At 37.3% G+C, this 23,309-nt stretch overlaps 1 protein-coding gene across 3 annotated transcripts in view; it reads left to right on the forward strand.

Annotated features, from left to right (window-relative positions):
• The window catches only part of LOC103153198 (inactive rhomboid protein 2), a 40,541-nt gene that overhangs the window by 1,644 nt on the left and 15,588 nt on the right, over positions 1-23,309 (forward strand). The window contains exons 1-3 of one of the 3 annotated variants that reach the window (XM_016661758.1): positions 18,662-18,750; positions 20,429-20,578; positions 23,068-23,219. In XM_016661758.1, coding sequence (XP_016517244.1) covers positions 20,441-20,578; positions 23,068-23,219 — 290 coding nt within the window. In that variant the 5' untranslated portion in view covers positions 18,662-18,750; positions 20,429-20,440. Of the gene's footprint in view, positions 1-18,661; positions 18,751-20,428; positions 20,579-23,067; positions 23,220-23,309 lie in introns of those variants that run through there. The other 2 variants (XM_007574017.2, XM_016661759.1) reach the window with 2 other exon arrangements.

Raw genomic sequence — 23,309 nt, forward strand, 5'->3', positions numbered from 1 at the left:
TTGAGATTTGTCTCATAAATATTCTAAAAAAATAGAAGAAAAACTTTGGAAATTTCTGAGTTTGGAGAAAAAATATTTTCTAGATTGTTTTTAAATTTCAGCCCCTCCTGCTTCCATATAAAATCTGTATTATTAAAACCATTTTCTTTTATTTCTCTTGCTAGTATCTCAATTAATTCTGGAGATAATCATAAATGATGAAACATAAACGGTTTCTCTGTGATTTTATAAAACATATTAACATATCTTGAGTCCCTTTTTGGTCTTTTGCTTTTTTTATTTTAATTGAACCAAAATGAGTCTGAGTGACACATGACTACATTTTCTTACAGTGGACTAACAGAAAATTCCTTAAAATTATAAGCTGTAAATGAGGGGATAAAAAGCCCCTGGCTTGCTGAGACATTAATTATTTAATCCTAGAAATGTTTATCAGGTGATAGAAGGCTGACTTTGCAATCACCTTTATGTAGCCCTGAAGGTTCAGGTCTGAGTCCATCAAGCCTGATCTCTAGTTGTGTTCTGTAATTTGAAACTGACTTTTATTTGTTCAGATCTTTGAAGTAATCTGTCAGAAGTCTTTAGGTGTTTGATAATGCTAGCTGGATTAGTCGTTTATTGAAGTGACTTCAGACTTATCGCTGGATTTTCAGTTTCACAAAGCCGGTTCACGTCTTATCCAGATCAGCCGCTGCAACTTTTGCTGGAAACCTACCGGGTCTGGAGATTTCAGGTCTGTAATCGAGGCACTATTTGTGTGATAGAAACATGTGATGGAATCCTTAACTTTTTTTTGTTCTTTTCCTTTATCACAATGTACACTCTACTCTTTTTAAACATCACAGCCAATAAAAATAAACGTAATGTGGCAATCACTGGCAGTGAACTGCCAACCAACAGGTTACATATATTACTTACTGGGACTACAGCGCAGGGCATTCTGGGTAAATGCAACCAAAACAAACCTGATGTGTCTAGCACTAGTGGAAGAAATGACTCGTGGTTTTTTGCAAAAGTCATTAAATAAATGCTAGAATCACTAAAATTTGACGCCACTCCACATTTTGTGAAGAAGGAAGGTCTTGTTCAGAGGTTTTCGTGTTTCGCCAGTTGTTCTCGGTGCAGCGCCACCACAGGCACGGAGGGGAACAGGATTTTCAAAGGGTTTGAATTGTTTGACAGTGCAGTGTGAAAGCGAACCACAGCAGCTGAAAATGTTACAAATGTTGCAATTTTGGTTCCCAATTGACCAGAATCTACCAGACTATCAGGTGAGAAAATATTTAAAGCTTTCTGGTAAAAACCTCAATTGGCTTGGTTCTTGTGGTCAGAGGTAGGTTTGTTAAAGGGAATGTCAGATGTTCCTCTTTGTGTTTTGGCAGTGCATTTAAAAAGCATTAACTAAATAAACAAAACTATTTCTAGTGAGGTTTAATTTGTGTGCAGTTTTACTTGTTTGCTACGTATGGATATAAGTATAAAAAGATAAAACTCTTTTATCTCAGTGTTCACAGAGGAAATGTGTACTTTTCTTTTCCTCCCACAGCGGCATCTGTTTGTTTTATTAACATTTGTGGTTGAAAGTGGGTGGTATTGTCAAAACGATGGCTGCTGTTTCTGCTGTGGCATTACTGTGGTAGTTGTTATATTTTAATGTAGTAAGTAAGTTCAGACATAAAAATCAAAACTGCTTCAAAAGAGCATAACAATTAAAATATAAATATTAGCGCTGAGAAAACAGATGAAAGTGACAGATTCTTAGGTAAACGTTGTTTATCTGAGGACAGTTTCTTTCTTATGCATTTGTCCAAAGACACAGAGCAGAAAAAGGTGTTATGGAAACTGCATTGTCAGTATGAAGGGGACAAGTGATGCTACAGCCTGTCAGATCTTTGCAGATTCATGCATATGTTTTGTAAGAATGGAGCGCAACATCAAGGCAGATGTCAAAAAGAAGAAGTAGCAGAACTTGAGCTTCTGATGTGATAACTGCCATGAAGGTTAGAGAAAAACTGCGTTTTTGGTGTGAAGCTGAGGCTCTCTGGTAGTTCAGGGCGTAGTCTTATAGAGATATCAATCAGGAAAGACCTTCCCTTGTGTGTATCTCACCACAACCACTGATGGACTTGTGTGCAGCCCTCACAAAACCTAACGATGTGAGATGACTTCCTTTAAGAGTAAATGTTGATTAACTAAAAGAAAACCGCTCAGGCTGAGAAAAGCACACTGCAACAGCCTGTTGCAAACCTTGAAATTACTTGGCAAAGAAAAACCTTGGTTTCAGATTATCCGTGATAAGAGCTGCAGTAAAAATCTTAAAGTTTTAGTTTTTAGTTTCACTTAACCACAAAGCAGACCTGTATCAGTTCGGACCGTGAAAGTTTTTGTAAATTAGAGCACAGCTTAACGAAAAACAACTTCTGCATCAGGACTGGATCCAAACATGTTGTAACTTCGTATCTTTTGCTACATGCTGATTGCAACTGAGTTCATTTCTTTTGATATTTAGAATAGAATGAAAATAAGTGGGGATTTTTTTATGTTGTCTCATCTCTATTTGTGCAAGTGGAATTTATAGCATACATTTGAAACCTGAAGACATCTTTTCTTCACTGCCTGACTCTTTGAAGGTTTATTTCAGTGCATGTTATCAAAACTATTAGTGTATATATTAGTTTTCATACCATTTCTTAGTGTTTTAGCCCAGCCTTTGCCATTCTTTGTAATTTCACTCGATTCTCATCTCCCTTCTCTGCTCCTTCTGGGATTCCTCTCATTGACTTGGATTCATTTGGTATAATTTCAACCAAGCCAATCAGTGAACAGAAGAAGTTGTGAACAATATTGTTGATTTTAGATTTATAGTCTGTAGTTTTAGCGATGGCAGCTAAGGAAGAAAACAAAGCCGTTCAGTCCAAATACCTAAGATTAAGCGCCATCTTTTTCGACTCTTCACTTCTCTCTTCGCAGTGGAGGATGGTTGTTTACAACTCAGGCAGTTTCCAGGAAGCTTCATAGTGTCGAACTATCGCATTATATACGTTACGGACAAACATTAGTGATTTGGTAAAATTAAAAACTTCAAGTAAAAAAATCATTTCTCACTGGCAGAGAATACAGAAACTCTATACGAAGCAAAGTATCGAACAAAGGGCTGGTTTTTATCAGTAATATTCCCTTTTGTATTGAATGACTTGACATAATTCTTCCACAATTTCCTCTCAATAATTTGCAGAAACTTTGGCCCATTTTCTGTCAAACTAGTGCAGCTGAATGAAGTTAGTCGACTAAGTTGGTCAACACGTTCCATCTCTGCTGCTATTTTTTATGGGCTTGAGGTCAAGACTTTGTGGTGGCCTCTTCGATCATACATTTTATGCTAATCTTTTGCTAATTTATAAATAATGTGGTGATATGCTTATTATTAGTGTCCATTAACACCGAGGCTTTGACCTTCTACCTAACTTTTTGAGATCTTGCTTCAATGTTCCTGCATTATTTTCTTTTTTCATGTTCTCCAGTGTTTTGTGAAGTGCAGCAGCTCTCCACTGCTGTAAAACATGTCCACAGCATGATGCTGCCACCACCGTACTTCACAGATGGGTTGGTGTTTCTCAGGCTTTGTAGCATGAGAAACACCATGCTTTGGTATTTGTTAAATTCATTTTAATCAGCTGACATTTGCATTTTCAAACAGTAATTTGAATTTTGCTTTGTAAATGTGGCTTCTTCCTCACTGAGTGACATTTTAGCCATAAAGTTACGTTTATTATGTTTAGCGTTTTCAGATCTGTTGAGTTTGGCCATCAAATCTCCAAGTTTGGGAACATTAACATCATAATATGTTATGTTTGTTTTATTCATAATGAAGTCGTACAACAAGCCAAACATTTTGGCTGGTCTGGTTTAAGTGAAGGACTTTATCTTTCTAGTGTTATAATCTTCTGGCAGAGCTGAAACTTATCACCTCCTACTGGTGTAGAACAATGCCTTTGCTTTTGTTTGTGCTTTTTAGTTAAAGTGGTACAAACATTCGCTTCAGAGCTGTGAAGAACTGAAGCATTTGTTTTCACTGGAGTTATTTTTTTGTTATGTCAGACACCATATACTCTGAAAGCATTTCATTTTTGTTTTCTGAGAGAAACACTATTGATTTATGCTTTGCAAAATTACCATAACTGGCTTGTTGTGTTTTGCAAATGTTTCTGTAGCTGTTGTATTGATCTTTATACAAACAGGGAATAAGAGTTTTTGTTTTAGTAAACTACTTCTACCTCTACTTTCACATAGAGTACATCTGCTTTACATCTGTGCATGAAGCTGCAACATTTTGCCACATCTGCTGATATTCTGCAGGTGTTGGAAGTAGTTATACAAGAAATAAAAGCTTCATTGTGTGCGCATACAAATTTTGTCTGATTAACTTTGTTTAATTTACATATTGTGTCCCAGGCCCACACCTGTTCACAAAGTGAACTCATATTAGCTAAATTAGACTGATGTGATGACTTCAAGTGTTTATTGATTATTTTGATGATTATCCTACACAGCTAGAGGAAATCCAGCTGCAGTAGTCAAATAAAAATAAGTGTCCAGAAACCTCAGCGTGGTGAACCCGACTCTGCTCCTTCAGACTAGCAGCAGCAGCAGCAGTTAAACACCTGGTGGACCTGCACATCTGCTGAGCTCATCATTGGATCTACTTCCCAGTCCAACGTTGTAAACGGCATAATGAGAAGCATTGTGGTGCTTCTTGAAGAGACAGAGACCCAATTTCAAGGTGTCAAATTGTGAAGTCAGCAGGCCTGTCTTCACAAATAAGTCAGTTAATCACAGGAGGAATTAAACTCAATCATTTCAATTTGCATGATTTATCATTTTTCACTTTCTACAAAAAATGGATGGCAAAAGTCTTCAATTTGGTGCTTTGGTCTCAACATGCTTTTATTTTGAAGGACAGTTTTGTTTACAGAGACTTAAGTATCCATGTTATTTGTTTCTGCTGTTTTGTTAATTTATTTTGGATATTTAAAATGTCTTCTGGCTTCAGTTTTAAATGTTCATTAGAATTTAACCACTGGGACTAGATATTGAAATTAGCCACCTAGCTACAATCTCACATATTTACATGTAATTGTTCATTATTACATATTGCCCCATTTAAAAAAAATAAACTTTAACTTGATTGTGCTGTAAAATGGCACATTGTGCCTTTAAAACACATAATATTAACAGTCCTTTAACAGCCTTCAGCCTTTTTGTGTTTGGTGTGTCAACTTCCTCTTTTACAACAACTCTATCAGGTTTTGTTTATGCCAGTTTCCTGCCAATATTTCACAGTGATACTAAAGTCATTAAAGTAGGTATTACCACCTTTGTCAATACAAGCAGGTGCCAAGTCCTGCCTGGAAACATAATCAACATCTCCATAAATCCTGTCAGCACAGGGAAGCGTAAAGAAATGGTTCCTTTCCTGAAAAGTCAGAAGTTTACATACGCTTCTGCTTCAACACAACGAACCCTTCGTTTGAGTCAGGCGTGTTGAACTGGTAGATTATCTAAAGTCAGGCATTCGTGTCTTTCTGATCACAGATTTACAGTAAACACCAAAACCACAAATCACCACGTCCTTCCATGTGTGGACTTAAAGTTTTATCACAATATTTTGTGGCACTATTGTGATAACGATGAAAGTTTATCATGATAAATGATTTATGCCCGCTCCTCATTATTCAGGCTGATTTGCTGTAATCTCCAGTGTGCTTCAGCTCACGCTGCTGGGATGGCGGATCCAAAAGGGTGTGGCTTAAATGTATATATTGTATATGTGGCTTTTGCATTCCTTGTTCTTGTGCATGATTTTATACTACTATCATGTTCAAAATAAATCAAATAAAACGAGAGGAAGATTTTACCCTGAGGAAAGTGTAACACTTTATGTTCCTCATGCATGCTGTCCAAATGCATTCAGCGCAGTTTAAAAACAGTTAGTCGTTGTGCAACATCGTCACCCTGCTGTCAGAATCAGACTGTTGAGCAATGTGTCGCTCTGATCATGCAGCTGTTTTCCTCTGTGTTGCAGCCGCTGTGTTCGCTTTGCATCAAATTACTACATCACACTCATTCAGCAATCCAATATTTCCTGTGGAGTTCACAGAGGTCACTGGTTTACCTCCCTCAGGGATCAGAGGGTAACATTGGTGTTCGACCTCAACTTGTCTTCCCACGTTGGGACTTTTATGTTGATCACAACGTGTAGAGAACATCCATGCCTTAAATTGATTAATTATTGCTCTGAAAGCAATAACTTTGTATCACACTTTATCCTTCCACTTAACTTTCTACCAATGTGCTTTCACGCATCTCTTCATGAACATTTATTTATTTGGTCTTGTGTAATATTCAGACTTTCTCAGAAACTTTTGCACTGACCTTTTGTGACTCATCCAAATCGCTCTGTGTTTGAAAATAAAGGATTTTCTTTTGGAATCATATTTCAAAGGAAGTAGTTAACTTTTGTGTGATGTTGTGATGCGTTGAGCTGCACCTGTGATGTTGGCTGTTCATTGTTCCCAGCAAGGCTTTGGGTTTGGACAGAAACTGGATGTTTTTTGTGGTTAAACCTGTTTTTACAGAGGTGGTCATGTGGTTGTTATTTAAAGCCCTGAACCTGTTTTAACCTGAAACATTCTGTCAGAAAAATATCTACAATCTAAAAAGACTTGAAGGACAACCGCATTCAGAAAGAAATGGTACACTTATTGTGTCGGTGTCCGTCCTAGGAAAGAAAACATTTGTTGTGTATAACATGCAAATGTTTTATCAATTTATCCAAAGTGAAATGAACAAACACTTTGCTATTTAAGTTAATGGACCTGAAATCAGTAGAGCAGCACTTGGCAATCTGCAGCATCATAACACACACTTCATTTTACTAATCGTAAATAAAATGGCAGCTTGCACTTAGTAATTTCACCGTCCACTTGCATTATGTTCATTCCAGTCTGTTTCACTTTTACCTCATCTGCAGACTACATAGAACATTTATTTTCTATTAAAGGGGCAGTATTGCGTACAATTGACTTTTTGAGCTTTCAGAGCAAGTGTTGCTTTGATTCTTTCAGGCATGTTTGAAAAATCCTCCAGTTTCCATGATGACATCAAGCCGTTCAAAATGCCTGGGTGGACTTAGCTCCGCCTTCAAGGAGCAGCTCCTCCTCGGATCTATAGTTTCCAAACTTCTGAGCTTCCTCCTCACACAGCAGTGGGAGCTCCTTCAGACTAGCCAGCAGCAATTAGCAAACACCAGGTGGAATTACTCTGCTGCTGAGCTCATTATAGGAGCTACCTGTCGGGGAAACACTGGTAAAAATGTTCGTAAAGGGTTAATAGAGGAGCCATGTTGTGATGACTTCCTGAAGGCAGAGTTTCAGAAGGAGCAGGGGTTTTTAAAGAGGCAGAGACCCAATTTCAAACTCAAGTTTCTTTTAAGTAATATTTGATAGTAAGGGTGCACCAATTCCAGTTTTCTGGCCAATCGCCGATTACTGATTTTGAAAAAGCCTGACCTGCCGATTACAATTTTGACCGATACAATTTTTTTCCTCTAACATGTTGCTGAGTATGTCAAGAAAGTTGCTGAGTTGGCAGTAGGGGGGTGGCTGTTGCTAACTGAAACATGCAGACATGACCTGGTGTCATGTCTGCAGAGCAAAAGTGGTTGATTTTTAGACTTATGCAGAAATGGCTCAGATCAGATTTACATGAAGACATCGACCGATCAGAAAGACCAAAGATAAATGAATGGATCAAACTATGGAGCATCAACCTGGCAGTGGAAAAACCGACTTGTGTAGCGAAAGGGAAGACTTTAGATATTGGGCATGTTCTCAAACACTGTTTGAACTTTGGGTTTTTGGGATTGCAAATTATTATTTTGTTATTTTTTATGTTTTCTGTATTTTTGTGTAACAGCAAAATTCCAATAAAACTATTTTGGGGAAAAAAGAAAAGTATCGGCCAATCACAGATCTCCCAATTTTAAGGAAATTTGGGCAGATTTATTGGAGCACAACTGACAGTAACATAGTCACTTGATTGTGTTATAAAATGGCACCATGTGCCTGGAAAATGCATAATACTGCCCCTTTAATCACACCATATCTTATATATATCCCTCTGATGGCTTCGAAAGCATCTTTCCACCCCTTGCATGCTGGGAAAATTAGAGAACTGCTTTAGGATCTCAGTGTGTAACTCTTCAAAGTCCTTCGCTGATTTCTGACATTTGTATAGACCTGAGGTGTCAAACTCAAAAATCTGAGTGTTCTTAAAGGGCCGGTTACGCCAGAATATATTGATAAAACCCATTGAACTGTTATTATATATCAAAATAGCTCGTTTCTGGATTCAAGAAGTGTTTCATTTCATTTTTCTTTCTTTAAAATTAAATAACATTGAACATCGTTCCACGCTGATCAGTCTCTCCAGGATTTCGTGAATTTTTTTGTAATTTTTGCTTCCAAAATTACAGATTTTATGGAGCTAATTTAGAAATTTTAAAAAATTAACAATATTTTGCTACTGTATATTAAAAGTGACTTTTTATTACTTGCTGCATCAATCAGACTATAACTTGACATCAAGTAAAGCTAAGGCAGCACTCACTTAAACCCAATGTTTTTGATTCATTTTGAGAAGAAAAATTGCAGTAAAATCAGAACAAATATAGATTTTGTGTGAATTTTGCTTATTTGTGAAAAACTGGAGGAACTTTTTGATGTAGTGTAGAGGGCCACATACGAAGCTACTGCGGGCCAGATTTGGCCCACGGACCTTGAGTTTGAGACATGTGGTATAGACAGTTAGAAAAAGTGTTCAATCAGCCAATCACATTTTATTTGTGTAGCACATTTCAGCAGCGAGACATTTCAAAGTGCTTTCCAGCACAAAAATACAAAATCATTAAATGAAACATTACATTTTTCCGTCGTTACACATCAGCTTGTTGATTAAAGTTTCATTGATTATGTTTCAAAAGCAACTCTGAACAGGTGGGTTTTTAAAGAAGTTTGTTTCTGGAAGCTGAATGCTGCTTCTCCATGTTTGGTTCTGGGGATGCAGAGCAGAACCAGAAGACCTGAGAGGTTCTGGACGGTTGATGCAACAGCAGCAGATCTTTAATGTGTTGCTGAGCCGCTCAGTGATTTATAAACTGCCAGCAGTATCTTAAAGTCTGCAGGGAGCCGGTGCAGAGTTGTTCTTTCCTCGTCGGTTCCTGGAGGACAGAATGTCTTTACTCGAGTTCTGTCTGGCGCTGCTGTCAGTATCTGACTGTGAGTGAGAAACACAATGCAAGCTGGGCTAGCTAAAAAGGCTTTCTGCCATGAATGTCTCAGATTAGCAGTTTGGGTGACACATTGCGACATACATGCATGATGCGTGTGTCTGTTGGTGCTGTCTGTAGTTATGTAGGTCGGATGTGAAGCAGTGAGAGGAGCTCTTGGCTTGGGATCAAGGCCGTTATAGCAGCATGCAGCGACGCATGCTTGGGCACGCAGATTCGTGAAAGAAGGTGCAGCTTCCCTCATTTACTGGGTTGTAGGTTTTTTTGGACCTGAATTCTGACTTTGTGCAACACATGGATCCGTTTTGAACTGAGAGACGGTTTTGTTTTAAATGTGCAACATTGGTTGTTTAAAGGCATCGCCTAAAAATACTGGAGTGTGAGGAGGCGGTTTCCTCTGCTTCTCCATCTCCGAGCACACACACAGGCTGGCACCAAATTCAGTCGGGTCAGCTGAGTCAGAACTTGTTTCTACAACCTACAATCTTATCTCGGTCATCAAGGGTTTGAAGACTATCATGTCACAGACTGAAATAAAGAGAAAGATTGAAAATATTCAGTCAATAACTGTGAAAAAAGATGAAGTTGAAGTTTAGTTTCTCTTAAAAAAAGAAGTTGTTAAATTGTAATGACTTAAAATACCCAAGAAAAGTTGGTGTTACAGATAAATCTGATGCAATGAATCAATTAATCTCATGATAAGTTAAATTATCTTGATGACTTCCATTCTGGTTATTGATATTTTTTGAGGAGGAATTTGTTTAGAGACATCATGAACTATTATATTAATAGTTTCAGTTATGTGTGTTTTTTTCTGTTTATTATTTTTGGTTATTGCAGTTTTTTTTTTTTTTAATATTCCGGTTTCAGTGTTAAATGTTTTCACCAAATTAAAGTTTATTGGTCTATATTGATAGTGAGGCTACTATCATTATATTACTTAAAATTTGTCTTAAAACATTATTGTTTGCCACAATAATTAAATTCAAATTAAGTTAAAAAGTACTTAATTGATCACAAAAGGATCAATTACAAGTTTTTGTAACAAAAGATGGCAATGGCAGTGGGCAGGAAAGGTCTCCTGTAGCAGTCTGTGTTACAACGAACTTGAAGAAGCCTCTGACTAAAACTATTGATTACTGGGACAATTTATCATGTCATCCCTAAATAAACATAACAAAATTTCTCCCTTGAAACACTGGGAGTGTAAGCACAGTATGAATTAATCTGCACTCCCAGTTTTATTTGAGTTGAGCTTTAAGCAGGAATCGAGTTGCTCTTTGTTAAAACTTGCCGTCAGTTTTTGCTTGGATGGTTGTTTTCCTTGTGATTCATTCATCAAGCAGTGACTAATGAGTTTCCAGAGTAGTTTTGCAGGTGACCGAGGTAAAAACACATCTCTATTTATTAGCCACCTATTAGGGGGAGTCTTATTGTTAAGTGGCTTTCCAATTAAGTAAAACACTTTTTAATGATATATTTTTAATGAATGGGTGTTGAATTCTCTTCTACTATCATGATTGATGGAGGCGTAGAGCCAAAATGCAGATGGCGACGTGGCCTGGTGAAGATTTATTTAAATTTAAACAAGACTGACATGGACGAGAGTATTCACCAAACTAACTGACATAAAACACACAACAATCCCAAACACTGTCAGGACATCTACTGAGTGTTTTTGTTCACATTTTTCTTCTCCATGTTAGACAAAATTGGTTTTGTTAGTTTAACATTTTAAATTTTAGCATAGCTGTATTCCGGAGCCAACTGCAGAGATAATTAAAATAAACATTTTCTTTGAAAATTGCTTTGAATTTGTTGTTGAAATGTGTATTGCGCCATGATTGATCCTGCAGTTTTAGACTTGATTTGTTTGTGAAGTAGTACTGGCTTGCAGTGCTGCGGTTCTCTGCTGCTCTTCCTCACTGCGCCTTCTGCTCTCTGTTCACTTTCTCTCAGCTGCTGCTCATCATTTTTACAGATCTGTTTTCACTTTCTACATCCAGCTTGCTGTTCAAACCGTCATGTAAAACTTAATCACAGGAAGTTGCTCGCGTGTTGATGTGGTTGTCCCAGAAAGGTTGGCCGTTGGAGTCAAACGGTCGTTTTTCTTCTCTGGCTGCCGGCCTGCAGACCGTCTCTCTCACTCTGTCCCTGCTGGCCGTCCGTTAACAGCTTGGGATCCCGCTGAAAGCTCCGATTGTTAGACAAGAGGGGTTTTTATTGAGATTATTTGAATTTTTGAAGAAAAAAAACGATGAACAAATAGACAAACAAATACTTGTATTCCGTCAGAGAGTCATTTTGTGTCAGTGTCTGCTGCTGTGGTGGAAAGTAGAGACAGGAAAAGTGACTTGAAACTTTGACTATTTTCAGTCACATTTACTGTTTTTACTCATGGATGCAGTGAAACCTTTCAGCTTATTAGACAGACATACTTGAACAGATGAAGCACCACTAACAAAAAATAAAAAAAAACAATTTTTTTTCAAAATCTAAAACTTTCTGTTTTGCATTAAATTAAATTAAATATATATTCTGCTATATTTATCTAACATAAATCCATTGTGTCCAGCTTAATATTTGTGTGGAACAAGTTCTAATTTACAATTATGTTTCTAGGCCTATGAACATTTAACACTGGAACTGGAAGACATTTTAAATATCCAAAATAAATAAACAAAACAGAAACGACAAATAAAATGTCTAATTGAGACCAAAGCACCAAAAGGAGAACTTTTGTCACAGTCTTTGGTAGAAAGATAGCAAAAAAAGAAAATTAATAAACCATGCAAATGAAAATTATTGCGCTTAATGCAATTAATTGATTTATTTTGACAGGCACATGTATGCATTTCATGATTGATAAATCGTTTATTTATTGTAAGAAGTTAAAAGGATACATTGGGTTTTTCAAACGAACGTTCTGTGAAGTTATTTTAAATATTTCACTTACCTGTAGCAGACAGATGTCATTTTTAGATCGATCCCGTTTTATCAAACTGCAAAGGTTACATCTGCACCATGCTTCATTCACTAATCATTTTCTCTGTCACCAGTTTTCAGTTGATTGCTGTTTTCTGAACTGAAGAGCTGCTCTTTCCTGATTAAACTCTTAGGTTGTGTGGCAGGCTGTTATTTCTCCAAATCCATAAAAGTCTCAGTAATGATGTGTGTTTTCCCACAGCAACAACCAAATTTCCAGCCAAGTCTTTTTGGCTGAAGAAAGTGACAGATTTATAAATTAACAGAAATAAAATGACTCAAACTTTGGATTTTATTCTATGAAGGCAAGTAGGTTAAAACATAATTTTTAGTCGTATTTTGAGCCACATAATTATAACACTCACCATTACCAAATATTGAAAGTGATTTGCTTGGCTGAAGCAAATCACTTTGTTGGCTTGTAATTTATCCACATCCATTTTCTTTTTCTTTTTTTAACAGTAAAATACAAAAGCAATTGTAAAACTTTCTCCTGGTACCATTGGACCTGTCATCTGTCTCTTCTTCCCACTATTCTGCCCCGTGAAAATCTGATCTAAGCCTTTAAAAAGCCTTTCTGTGGTGAATTGTCATTAATTATTCATATTATGAGAGCAAGCGGTGTTGCTGCATGTATGCATGTGTGTCAGGACAGTTCATAGCAAAATTGGATTTAAAAGTTATTCATATGGCTTTGATATTCTTGATAATGTCGGAAGCAAATCTTTCCAAACTTGTGGGTTGCCTCACACATTCCAGTGCGAGCTTTTTAGCTAAATATTATTGCTAAAACTTGCACAGTATTACACAGAGCTGTATGTTTGTGGAAGGTGATGAGTAACTAAACAAAAATGTGACAGCAGTCGGTATATGAACGCAAACAGAAGAGGACTGGGAAGAATGCACAGGAGTGGCTAAATAAGTCAAGATGCATTGGTTATATAGATATAGTGCATCAGAAAATCAATATGACAGATTGTGAATGCATCAATCAGCTTCTGGTAAATGTGGTACGTTTTGTTTTGGGTTTTTTAGACGTTTGAACGCTTATGCTTGGCTCCTATATGATGATGACCGCTGCTGCAAGGTGTGAAAAACACTTGACACGTCTGAGGGTTGCAGCACATCAAACTGTATAGCATCCTCAGTTTCGATTATTTAATGATTAGAGCAGCGTGGAAAGCATTGATGCATTCATCTGATATATTTGTTTAACAAAATAATGTCAGACTGAAATCTGCAGCTGGTTTCTTCTGTCTCCGTCTGTTGTGAAGTCAGGAAGTCAACCTTTAGCAGTCCTTGCTAAAGGTGCAAGGACTGCTGGACACGTCTCATGTCATAATGGGAACATTTTTTCTGTGCTGACATTAGTATGATGATGGTGTATTATAGCAGCCAATCCTATTTTACATTAGCATAACAGGAAATGTCTTCATCTCAACACTGCCAAAGCAAAGTATTGGTAGAGTTCAGAACATGTTTTGTTCCCAGGGCAATTAGGCTTTTTAGTATTGTAGCGTGGTATTTTGTGTTTTTTAGTCTCATTAGTTTTGTTAATGCTGTTTTTGTTATTTATTGCATGTTTGTGGAATCATTTGAGGTTAGTGCCACTGGATATGTGAACTTGTCTGTCTAGTTACTTAGACAGACAGACAGCTACTAGATATCTAGACAGATAACTAGCTATCCATCTGTCTATCAAGACAAATGGACAAATAGCTGGATAGCTAGTTAGCTAACTCACTCTTATAGTGGATTATAGCCTGTACATTGAGTACAAGCTATTCATTAGTTCACATGAAAAGTTCAAACCAGAGGAGTTTGCATTCTGGACTTTTTTGAGAAACTGATGGAGCAGTTAATCTCATGGTCGCTTCCTCATTTAGAAAGAGTCACAAACCAAATCAGCATCTGACTACATTGCTCAAAAATAAGAAATCTATCATGTCAGCTATTTCTGTTAATTCAAATCTTTGGGCAGGTGCTTGTAAGCAGCATTGTTTTAAACCTATGTATTAACCTATATATTATATTAACCTATATATTAGGACAGAGTCAGTCTGCTGAGGCTTATAATGTAAACCAGAGCAGTATTTTTAATGACACATTCAGGTTAATCATGAAATTCTGAATAATCAGCAGCAAAGAAGACATGCCCATGAGGTCGACTGTTGACATGAACTGACTTTTTTCAGCTTGATTGACCCTGACTGAGGTCTGGCCTGGTGGAAACTCAAAGCCTTTTTTTCGATCATTGAAGGGACCACGTGATGTACACAGTATTCCTTGAACCATGACCCAGAACTGCACAGAGTTCTGGGAGATGTAGGCGGAGGACGGACAGCAGCTGCTCAACTTCTCACGGCGAGCTAAGCAGGGTTGGTGGGATCAACTCACTAACTCATTCTTTGGTTACCTAGCAACAACCTGTTAAGTAACTTGTGGTTACCTAGCAACCTTCGCAGCAGTAGTTTAAGGTTTTGCCACCATGCCTGGTAAATGCTTAAAAATTATTTTAAAAAGCGGTGTGGTGTGAAAATTGTGAATAAAACTGGAAAGGTCACATCACCAGTTTGGAAGTATTTCAGATATTTAAAGCAAAAAATATAAATAAATAAAACTAATCAATAGGTATCAGCATCGACTGATATTAAGCGCTTATTTTATGATATGTTTTTCAGCCAAATCTTCCAGTCCTAATGTGTGCGTAGCAAGATTTATCATCAAAGCACGGATTTCGCAGTAAGCACAGATTTATGCTTTCAGATTGAATCTCTATATAGGAACCTGGTGAAATAGGAGTTGGCTGTAAAGAGCGTTTTATCATGCAGACGTTATCAACGAACAAAGTTTACTCCTCCTATTCTTTCCCTCTTTACTCCTCTTTGTTGGAAGGACAATATGCTTTGGAATGGATTTAAAGATTTGGTGATAAACTGACCACAAAGCTCAGGCTTGAGGAATCAAGGTAAATGGTGAACAAATGAGTCTGACTGTTGATGATGAATATTCATAACAGTCTGCCTGCTGATTGTTTAATGCATCATCTTTTGTCCTCGGCTTTTGTTCACAGGAACAGCTATAGCCACTGTAGTAAGCGTACAAATGTCAGTACTGCTTGTTTTCACCTATGTAATTTGTGAGCTCAGATCGACCACTTCTCGATTCTCTGCCAAGTAAAGGCCTGAAGTGGAAAGGCCTTTACAAAAGCCTGAACTTGGCAGTCGCAGCTCTGCGCTTCAGAAAGGATTGCTGATTTTCCTCCTTGTAGAAAGCAGCAACAGTGTGCTCCTTACCGCTTTGAAGGCGGATAGTGTTCATTCCCATCTATTCCCTTGGTTCAGAGGTGTGAAGGATCCTAAAAATACACAGTGAGTGGAAGAGAGTTGTTGTCTGAACAAAAAGCCCTCGTCAATATCTCCATTTTTGATTAGTTTTGGTGTCTTTAGTAATGTAGAAAAAAACTGGAGCATGGTTGTGGTTCTAGGTTTTATAGTGGTAATTTAGATGTTGCTTACCTCTGACTGAATCATCACCAGTCCTCCTTTAGGTTTTATAGGGGATTATACTGGCTTGTGGATGGGAATAAACAGAAACACAGTGACACATTTCCATGGTCAGGCCTTCCCGTCCCAGCGGGGAGAGACTGAAACCTGGTTTCACGCAGTCATGGGTCTGTGTGACGTCACCGCTAGAGAAGGGTGAGTCAGCATCCACCCTTTAAAAATGAAAAACGGATGTGGTCAGAGGACATATTTTGGTTTAATTTATCGAATAAAAAAATGCTAAAAGTTTGAATTGTTCAAATGGGTGTTTTTGTTTTCGCGGCGATAGTTTGGTGTAATCAAATCTGCCTCACGAATGCCAAAAAAAAAAAAAATCAATCCTTGAGGATGAATTCTTCATTTTGGAGATTGTTGTTTCATTTTAGGGCTGAACGATATAAGCCGTTCATGTGAGTCATTACCGATAATTGATTTGTTTTTTGTTTTTAAATATCTGAAGTTCTGCCAAACTGGTTGCGTGACCTTTCTTCTCTCATCCACAGTTTTCATTACGCCGTCGTTTAACTTTAAGCAGTTTTGAGGAACAGTGGTGAAACCTGAAACTGCTGCTGTGGTAGTTACTCAACAGTTTGTTGCTAGGCAACCAAAGAATGAGTGGGTTGCTAGGTAACCAAGAGTGAGTGAGTCAGTTGATTCCACCAACTTTTGATCATGTGTCTAGACCTATTTCGTCAAACAATATTTAGCAGTGAATAACATTAACAGTTCAAATAAACAGTTTGTTTTCATTTCTAATTGAATCAATAATTCACTCTATAATCAGTCCAATCGCTAATGACTGAAAAAATCACAACATCAAGATAACACTTGAAAGCCATGAGAAATATTCAGGATTTAAGACGATTGAAGACTTCTGGCCTCTGGACTTTACAGAAAAGGCTTGTGACCTAATTTTAAATCTGAACAGGTTCCCGGAAATGCAAAGAGAAATTACTAACCACCTTGACGACATTCTTCTAGGAGAACGTCTACGTACCTTCAGGCCTAATGTTATACTGTCTCCAAGTTCAGAACGAGTCGCTACTCTTTAATCACTCTACTATGAGGTTGTTTTGTGTGTTTTTGTTCAACTAAGTCATAATTTTGGTCAGTAGATGTTGGATTGGTAGACTATAGTTAAATTTTGCATTATTTAGGTCATGTTTGTAGTTTTTATTTCATAGTAAGCCAGTTTAAGCTAAATGTTAGCAGGTTTTCATGTCACTCTGCACCATTTGAATGTTCACAGCTAAAAGATTAATATCTCATTACTTTCATACAAATATCAGAAAAGAGGGATGTGATAATTTTAGGTTTGTTCATGCATGAATTCATAATTTCAATGGTTTCTCCACAGAAACTGAGACTGAGTTCCCGTCTGACGCTGCCCTTATAGCCTCTTTAGTCTGCCAGTTGCAAAACTCTTCCTGGAAGAGAAACAAAGTCACAGTTCCTGAAACTGCAATGACAGAACTGGAAAATATAGATGTAGAAAACGAATAAACATTTGAGACTTCACTAAATGGTTATCAAATATGACCTTATTTATAGTTTTTTTCCTATAATTATATTGTTTCTTAAGGGCAAGATGGATTACAGAGTGTTTTGGTCTCAGACAAAATGCTTACTGTATCTATTTGAATGGCTTAAAGTTACGAGTTTATCTTAACTAGAGGTCACCAACCTTTTCCATTCAATGAGCCACCTTTGACCCCTTCTGCTGCAAAATGAAACTTACCTACAGCCACAAAAAATACTTTGTGTTTTTTCATGAAAGCTAAAAAAAAACTCAAATCAATTTCTGTTTTTAGAACAAAATGAATGCTCTTTTAAAAACGAAGAAAAAAAAGTTTTGTAGAATCAGGTGAAATGAAGAGAGGAAGCCGAGTTTGATGCTTTTATAACTTTTATAAGCCAGTGTAGATATTAGATGCAGACTTTGTAAAAAGAAAAATATGGGAAAAACTCCTAAAATTACATGTTTTTTTTCTTGCATGTAAAATCAGAAGAGAAGAGCCAATGGAGGGGATCAATTAAATATTTTTACATTTAATTGGGCCACATGTGGCTCTGGTTAATAAAAGTATCTGGATTGGTTTCGCTGGTTAAACTGTACAAATGCACAGTTGTAAAAAAGCAATTTCTGTAAAAAATGTTCAAAGATCAATTTTACTTCTATTTTAAAACCCAACATTTTCAGTCAATCAATTTTATTGTATTGATTTCTTAGACCTATGCGTAATGATCCTTTTTACACTCTTAAATATGGAGAAATAATGTTCAGCTTCAGATCTTTGGTTCTTTATTTTTTGCCGTATTGCCCTGGGAGAACACCGTCTGTATTACAGAAGCATAAACTTTCCTCCATGGATGCTACCAGCAGCCTGTCTAGTGTCTGCATTGATAAATTGCGCTCAGCAGCAGCAGCAGCAGTCTCTCTCTGCCACTTGAGCGCTCTGTCCATTAGCCAAATTCCTTCTATTTCATTATCTAAGTGGGCGGGTTGCTGCCTCCCCCCAAACCGCAGGCTGGATTTCCCGTATCCTCCTGTCTGCCTGAAGAGGACTCAATCAGCTCTGCCTAAACTTTAAATTATTTAATACCGGAAAAAATAAAATAAAAAATGGTTGCAAGAATAGAAATGTGCCCGACTGCCCCTGTGTGAACCGTAGTTTTTGAGTCATGGGTCATAGTAAATGTCAGGGCGTGTAGCCATTCTTGCGCTCTGTAATGGCAGCCAGGCTCAGATTTCTGCGCTGCTGTTGTTCCTGTCGCATTCAGGCCTGCAGGCCGGCGCATTGATTTCTGAAACCGCAGCTCTGAAGGCCGTCGGCTCGGGACCATAATGGGCTTCTTAGCAAGGCTTGTGATTTGGTGGGTTCACATCGGCTTTGCTTTCACTTAAAATATTTTATTTGTTACCATGACGATGCAATCTGAGCTGCAGGAATAGACTAGCTGGTGGTTCACGTGCTGGGTGTGCTGAAATATCTAAGTTTGCTTTGATTCTGCTCTTGAGCCGTCGAAGTAATTCGTCTTAAATTGCTTAAGCAGCTGAAGCTGAGTAAGGGATTTTTTTTTTATTTTTTTTTTGGTGTGGTACTTCCTTCAGTAGGATTTTATTACTCAATTCGGTACATTTGGATATTTCCTGTCAAAACCACTACTGATTAATCATCAACAGTGGCTTCAACAGGAAATATCCAGCAGGAAACTTGTTATTTAAATCAATTTAAATAATCAGGAAATATCCAGCAGGAAACTAGTTATATTCATTTAATCTACAGTTCACCGATTGCTGTTTTCAGGCCGATCGCCGATCTTTAAAAAGCCCGACCTGCTGACTCGGTATTCGTCTCTCACAGCAAAGCAAAAGGGGACAGCAGCTGATTTTCAGACGTTTGCAGACGTAGAGAACGTCGGTTTCACATGTCAGCTGATCATCGATCAACCAAAATCAGCAATAAAGGCCGATCAATTTATGATTTATGATACTTTGACTTTTAAAGTTTATTAAATGTATAAAAACTAAAAACTCAATCCACAGAATAGACTCTTATGTGTATGTTTTTGGTTCAATAAAATGTCTGATAAATATTTAAGACAAATGCTGTGATGCGTAAGTTCAGCTAATCTTGAAGAATCTTAATATTCTTCATTTTCTGTCGGATTCTGAACTTGCTTTCACGCAAACTGCACCACTTTCTTCACTTTTATGTTGTTGTCCTTAGAAGAAAAAAATTTATAATTTAAGATTAAGACTTGAATTCAGACTCCAAAGAAAACTGGTGGATGGTATCATCCAGGAAAAGCCTGAGCGGTTGTTGATCCTGAGGGTCTCTGCTGCGTTATGGATCTGGAAAAATAAACTTTCACTAATGAATAATTATTACAGGCAGTAAATAAAACAACTGCTTGCAGTATAAAAACATTTAATATTAATTTCTGCCATTTGACTTCCACACAGTTTAACATCTGTTCATAATTCAGTTTAATTTTGAGTTGTACTTCTAAGACCAAATAAAGTCTGCATTCTTTTTAAGTCACTTTTTCCCCCTTACTATTACATGGTTTATTCTCCACAATATTGCTGTTTTTATTTATTTTTAACATTTTTCCATTCTGACTCCTGTGTGAACACAGTTTGGCTAATTTCTGTTTTTCTGTCTTGATTTTGTAGAATGGTCTTGATTTTTTATTTTTTTTTAAGACCATAACTGGAATTAAAATATTTGTTTCAAGGCTTAAGAAGATGAACCAGAATTGTACCAATTTTTAAATATTGTATTTGTTTTGATTCAGTAGTTTTAAATCTTCTTTTCCTCATTTTATTGTTTTTACCGTTTCATCTTTGTCTCTTGTTATCAAACACACAATAAAATATATGCAAATAGGTTGTGTCAAATCTGAGCAATCTGAGATATTTACTCTTGTTTTGTAACACACATTCACATGGTGCTTCTTTCATAATCTTGATTCCTTTTAGCAATATTTCCTATATTGTCTTGCAGTAAATAAAAGTTAACTTTCTTTACCATTTCTCTATTTTCAGCAGTTTGACAGCATGGATCCTCAGGTAGGGGGCGAGCCGCCTCCATACGGAGGACAAGGAGACAGTCGTCTGAAGAGCAAGAAGCCTCCCAGCCTTACGATAGCCATTCCTCCGCCGAGCTACACCATGTCCGCTGATTCTGCCAGACAGGTAGGCAGAAGCATTAATCCATCATTAAACGCTCTCTCCAGTCTCTAATGTTTAATGTTTGAGACTCACCATATTGAAGGCAGAGGAAATTCTGTTGCTTAGTTGGGTTAATCCAGTGGTTCCAGAAATCCCACCAGTTTATACAGGACCACAAACTCAACCTGCACCATGTGTTTAAATTATGGGAGAAGCTGAGAATATCAAGAGAAACCAATACATGCTGGCTCAAGCTTCTGCAACCTTTTCCTGCTCAGCTAAATAAAACTCGTTTAGAGCCACAAGTGGTTCATAACCTTTTAAAAAATGATATCTACTATAGGAAGTCTGTTTTTAAAGAACAATTTTATTTCCGTTTTAAGTAAGGCTGGACAATATGGCTGAAAAAAAAAATTGCTACATAAATGTTTCATATCAGTCAATATTGATAATTATAGATTTATTTTGTTATTTGTTTTAAATATCTGAAATGCTGTAAAACTGGTGGTGTGATATTTCCTCTTTATTCCACAATTTTCACTCCATACTGTTCTTTTTTTTCCCAAGCAGTCATGAGGCACCTTGTTGCTAGGCAACCAAAGAATGACTAAGTTGCTAGGTAACCAAAGAGTGAGTGAGTTGCTAGGTAACCGAAGAGTGAGTGAGTTAGTTGATTCCACCAACTTTATTTAGCTAGCCTTGAGAGGTTGAGCGGCTAAAGTCTTTCCTCTGCCTACATCCCCCAGAATGCTTTGTGGTTCTGGATCTGAGTATATATTCAATATTGAATATTCTATCAAACATATTTTCTATCGATATTGATCACATCCATCACGGTAGATATTGTTATTGATTTGTTCTTTAGCCATAAAATAAAGAAAAACATAAAACTCTCAAAAAGAGGATCGATAAATTTTCTTCCAAGGGATGTTGATATTTGTGAGGAAAAATCCACATTATTTTCAAAATGAGAAAAAATAAATAAATATTGGCACTTTTATTGTCATTCTGTTGTGAAATTTTAATAAGATTATTCAAGGATAAAGCTGGAAAAACTGCCAAGCTGCATTTGTTGTTATTGCTATTTTTTTAAAGCATTAGTTGGTTGTTTTAAATTTTTAGTCAAAAATCCAAAGAGCCATTTGTGGCTCGGATCTGCTGGATCAACACAGAAAGGCCTGTACAGCAGAACCAAAGACTTGGGTTTTTACAATTTAAAAAAAGGAACAAAATGAGCTTTCTGAAGCTAAATAATTAGTTTAATTATCAATGAATTAGGTAAATATTAATTCTGAGCAAACCAGAGGTACAAATCTGATTTTGGGAAATAAAGCTCTTCCTACACTCTGCAGCAAAAACCTTAACCTTTTTATTTTGGTCCAAAATAAAAAAAAAAAAACTTTACAAGTACGAAATGTTCCCCAGTCAGGTAATCATCCAATCAATCATTTATCAAACATGAACTGAAGCACGGTCGGTACCAAATGTCCAGTGGCTCCGGACGAAAGAAACAAAACGATGTCGCTATTTTTACCTGTGCAAAAGTCTCATTGGATGCCAGCTTGGGAGCCTGCTGGTTCAGCAGACCAGAAAGAAGGTTTAAAACTTAATCCAGTCACATTTTATGCTTCTTCAACCCTCATGTGTGTTGTGCTCGGCCAGAGTGACATATTTTAAAGCCGTCTGGCAGTTAATGAGCCCAAAACGGTTCGTTTTCCCCCCTGGGCTCCACACACACACACCGAGCAGGCAGTGGATCAGGGTTCAGTCGAGGAAGCTGCAGTTTAACTACTTCCTAAAGTAGAGCAATTAAGATGTAAATGTAGTGTGAACTCATGCATGAGCCTCAAACTGTTACACATCCACCCACTCCACCCTCAACTCCCACCAGCTTGTCGATTGCAAACGATTCACTGCGTAGCATCTATTGTGGTTCGTTTTCAAGAAGCTGATTGGATTATATAAGCCTCTGTGTGGACAGGACACAGGAAAATTATTTACAACTCTGAACACCCTCTTCTTGACACTGTCTTGGGAAACGGAGTATCTTCAGTCAGAGGCGTCTTCAGAGTCACTGTACTGCAGACTGCTACAGGAGATCTTTCCTGCTATCAGGATCTGCAGTAACTCTGAAGAATTACAACATTTAATTTCTCCTTGGGATTAATAAAGTACTTTTGAATTTTTAGAAGATTTAACTTCACCCTGTTATTGTATGTTCGGTCGATTCATGTGTTCATTCTTCTTTGTGTTTCAATATCATAGAAAGGAATGATGCCCAACGTTTAATCTTTTTACTTTTATATTTTAGCTTAATTTTATTTAATAATGACATGGTGAAATATATCATCTGCTTTTGCAAAAATTACAATTTTCAATTTGTTTTACGGTCTGATGCGTTAAACTTTTGTTAATTTCCCTTGACTCAACTCAGCTTCATGTGAATTTTTAGGAAGGAAACATTCAACCTGTGATGGCCTTTCATTGCCTCATTTCTGCTTTGTTTTGCTCAGCCTCTCAGACCGTCGCTGAAAAAGAGCGTGAGCAACCGGGGTCCTGGTTCGACGTCAGACAGCTTCGCTGGAGGCGACGATGGCGACTTCTCAGCCAGAGACAGAAGGTCGAAGTTTGGAAGACAAACGTCCCTTTCACAAAGCATCCGAAAGTAAGCTGCTGCTGCTGCTGCTGGTGGTTTTAAATGCTTAAAAAGCTGGGTGTTATGTGACGCTTAATGTTTTTACAAAATATTGCAGAA

The sequence above is a fragment of the Poecilia formosa genome, unplaced genomic scaffold, assembly GCF_000485575.1.
Source record: "Poecilia formosa unplaced genomic scaffold, Poecilia_formosa-5.1.2 Scaffold342, whole genome shotgun sequence".
Taxonomy (NCBI): domain Eukaryota; kingdom Metazoa; phylum Chordata; class Actinopteri; order Cyprinodontiformes; family Poeciliidae; genus Poecilia; species Poecilia formosa.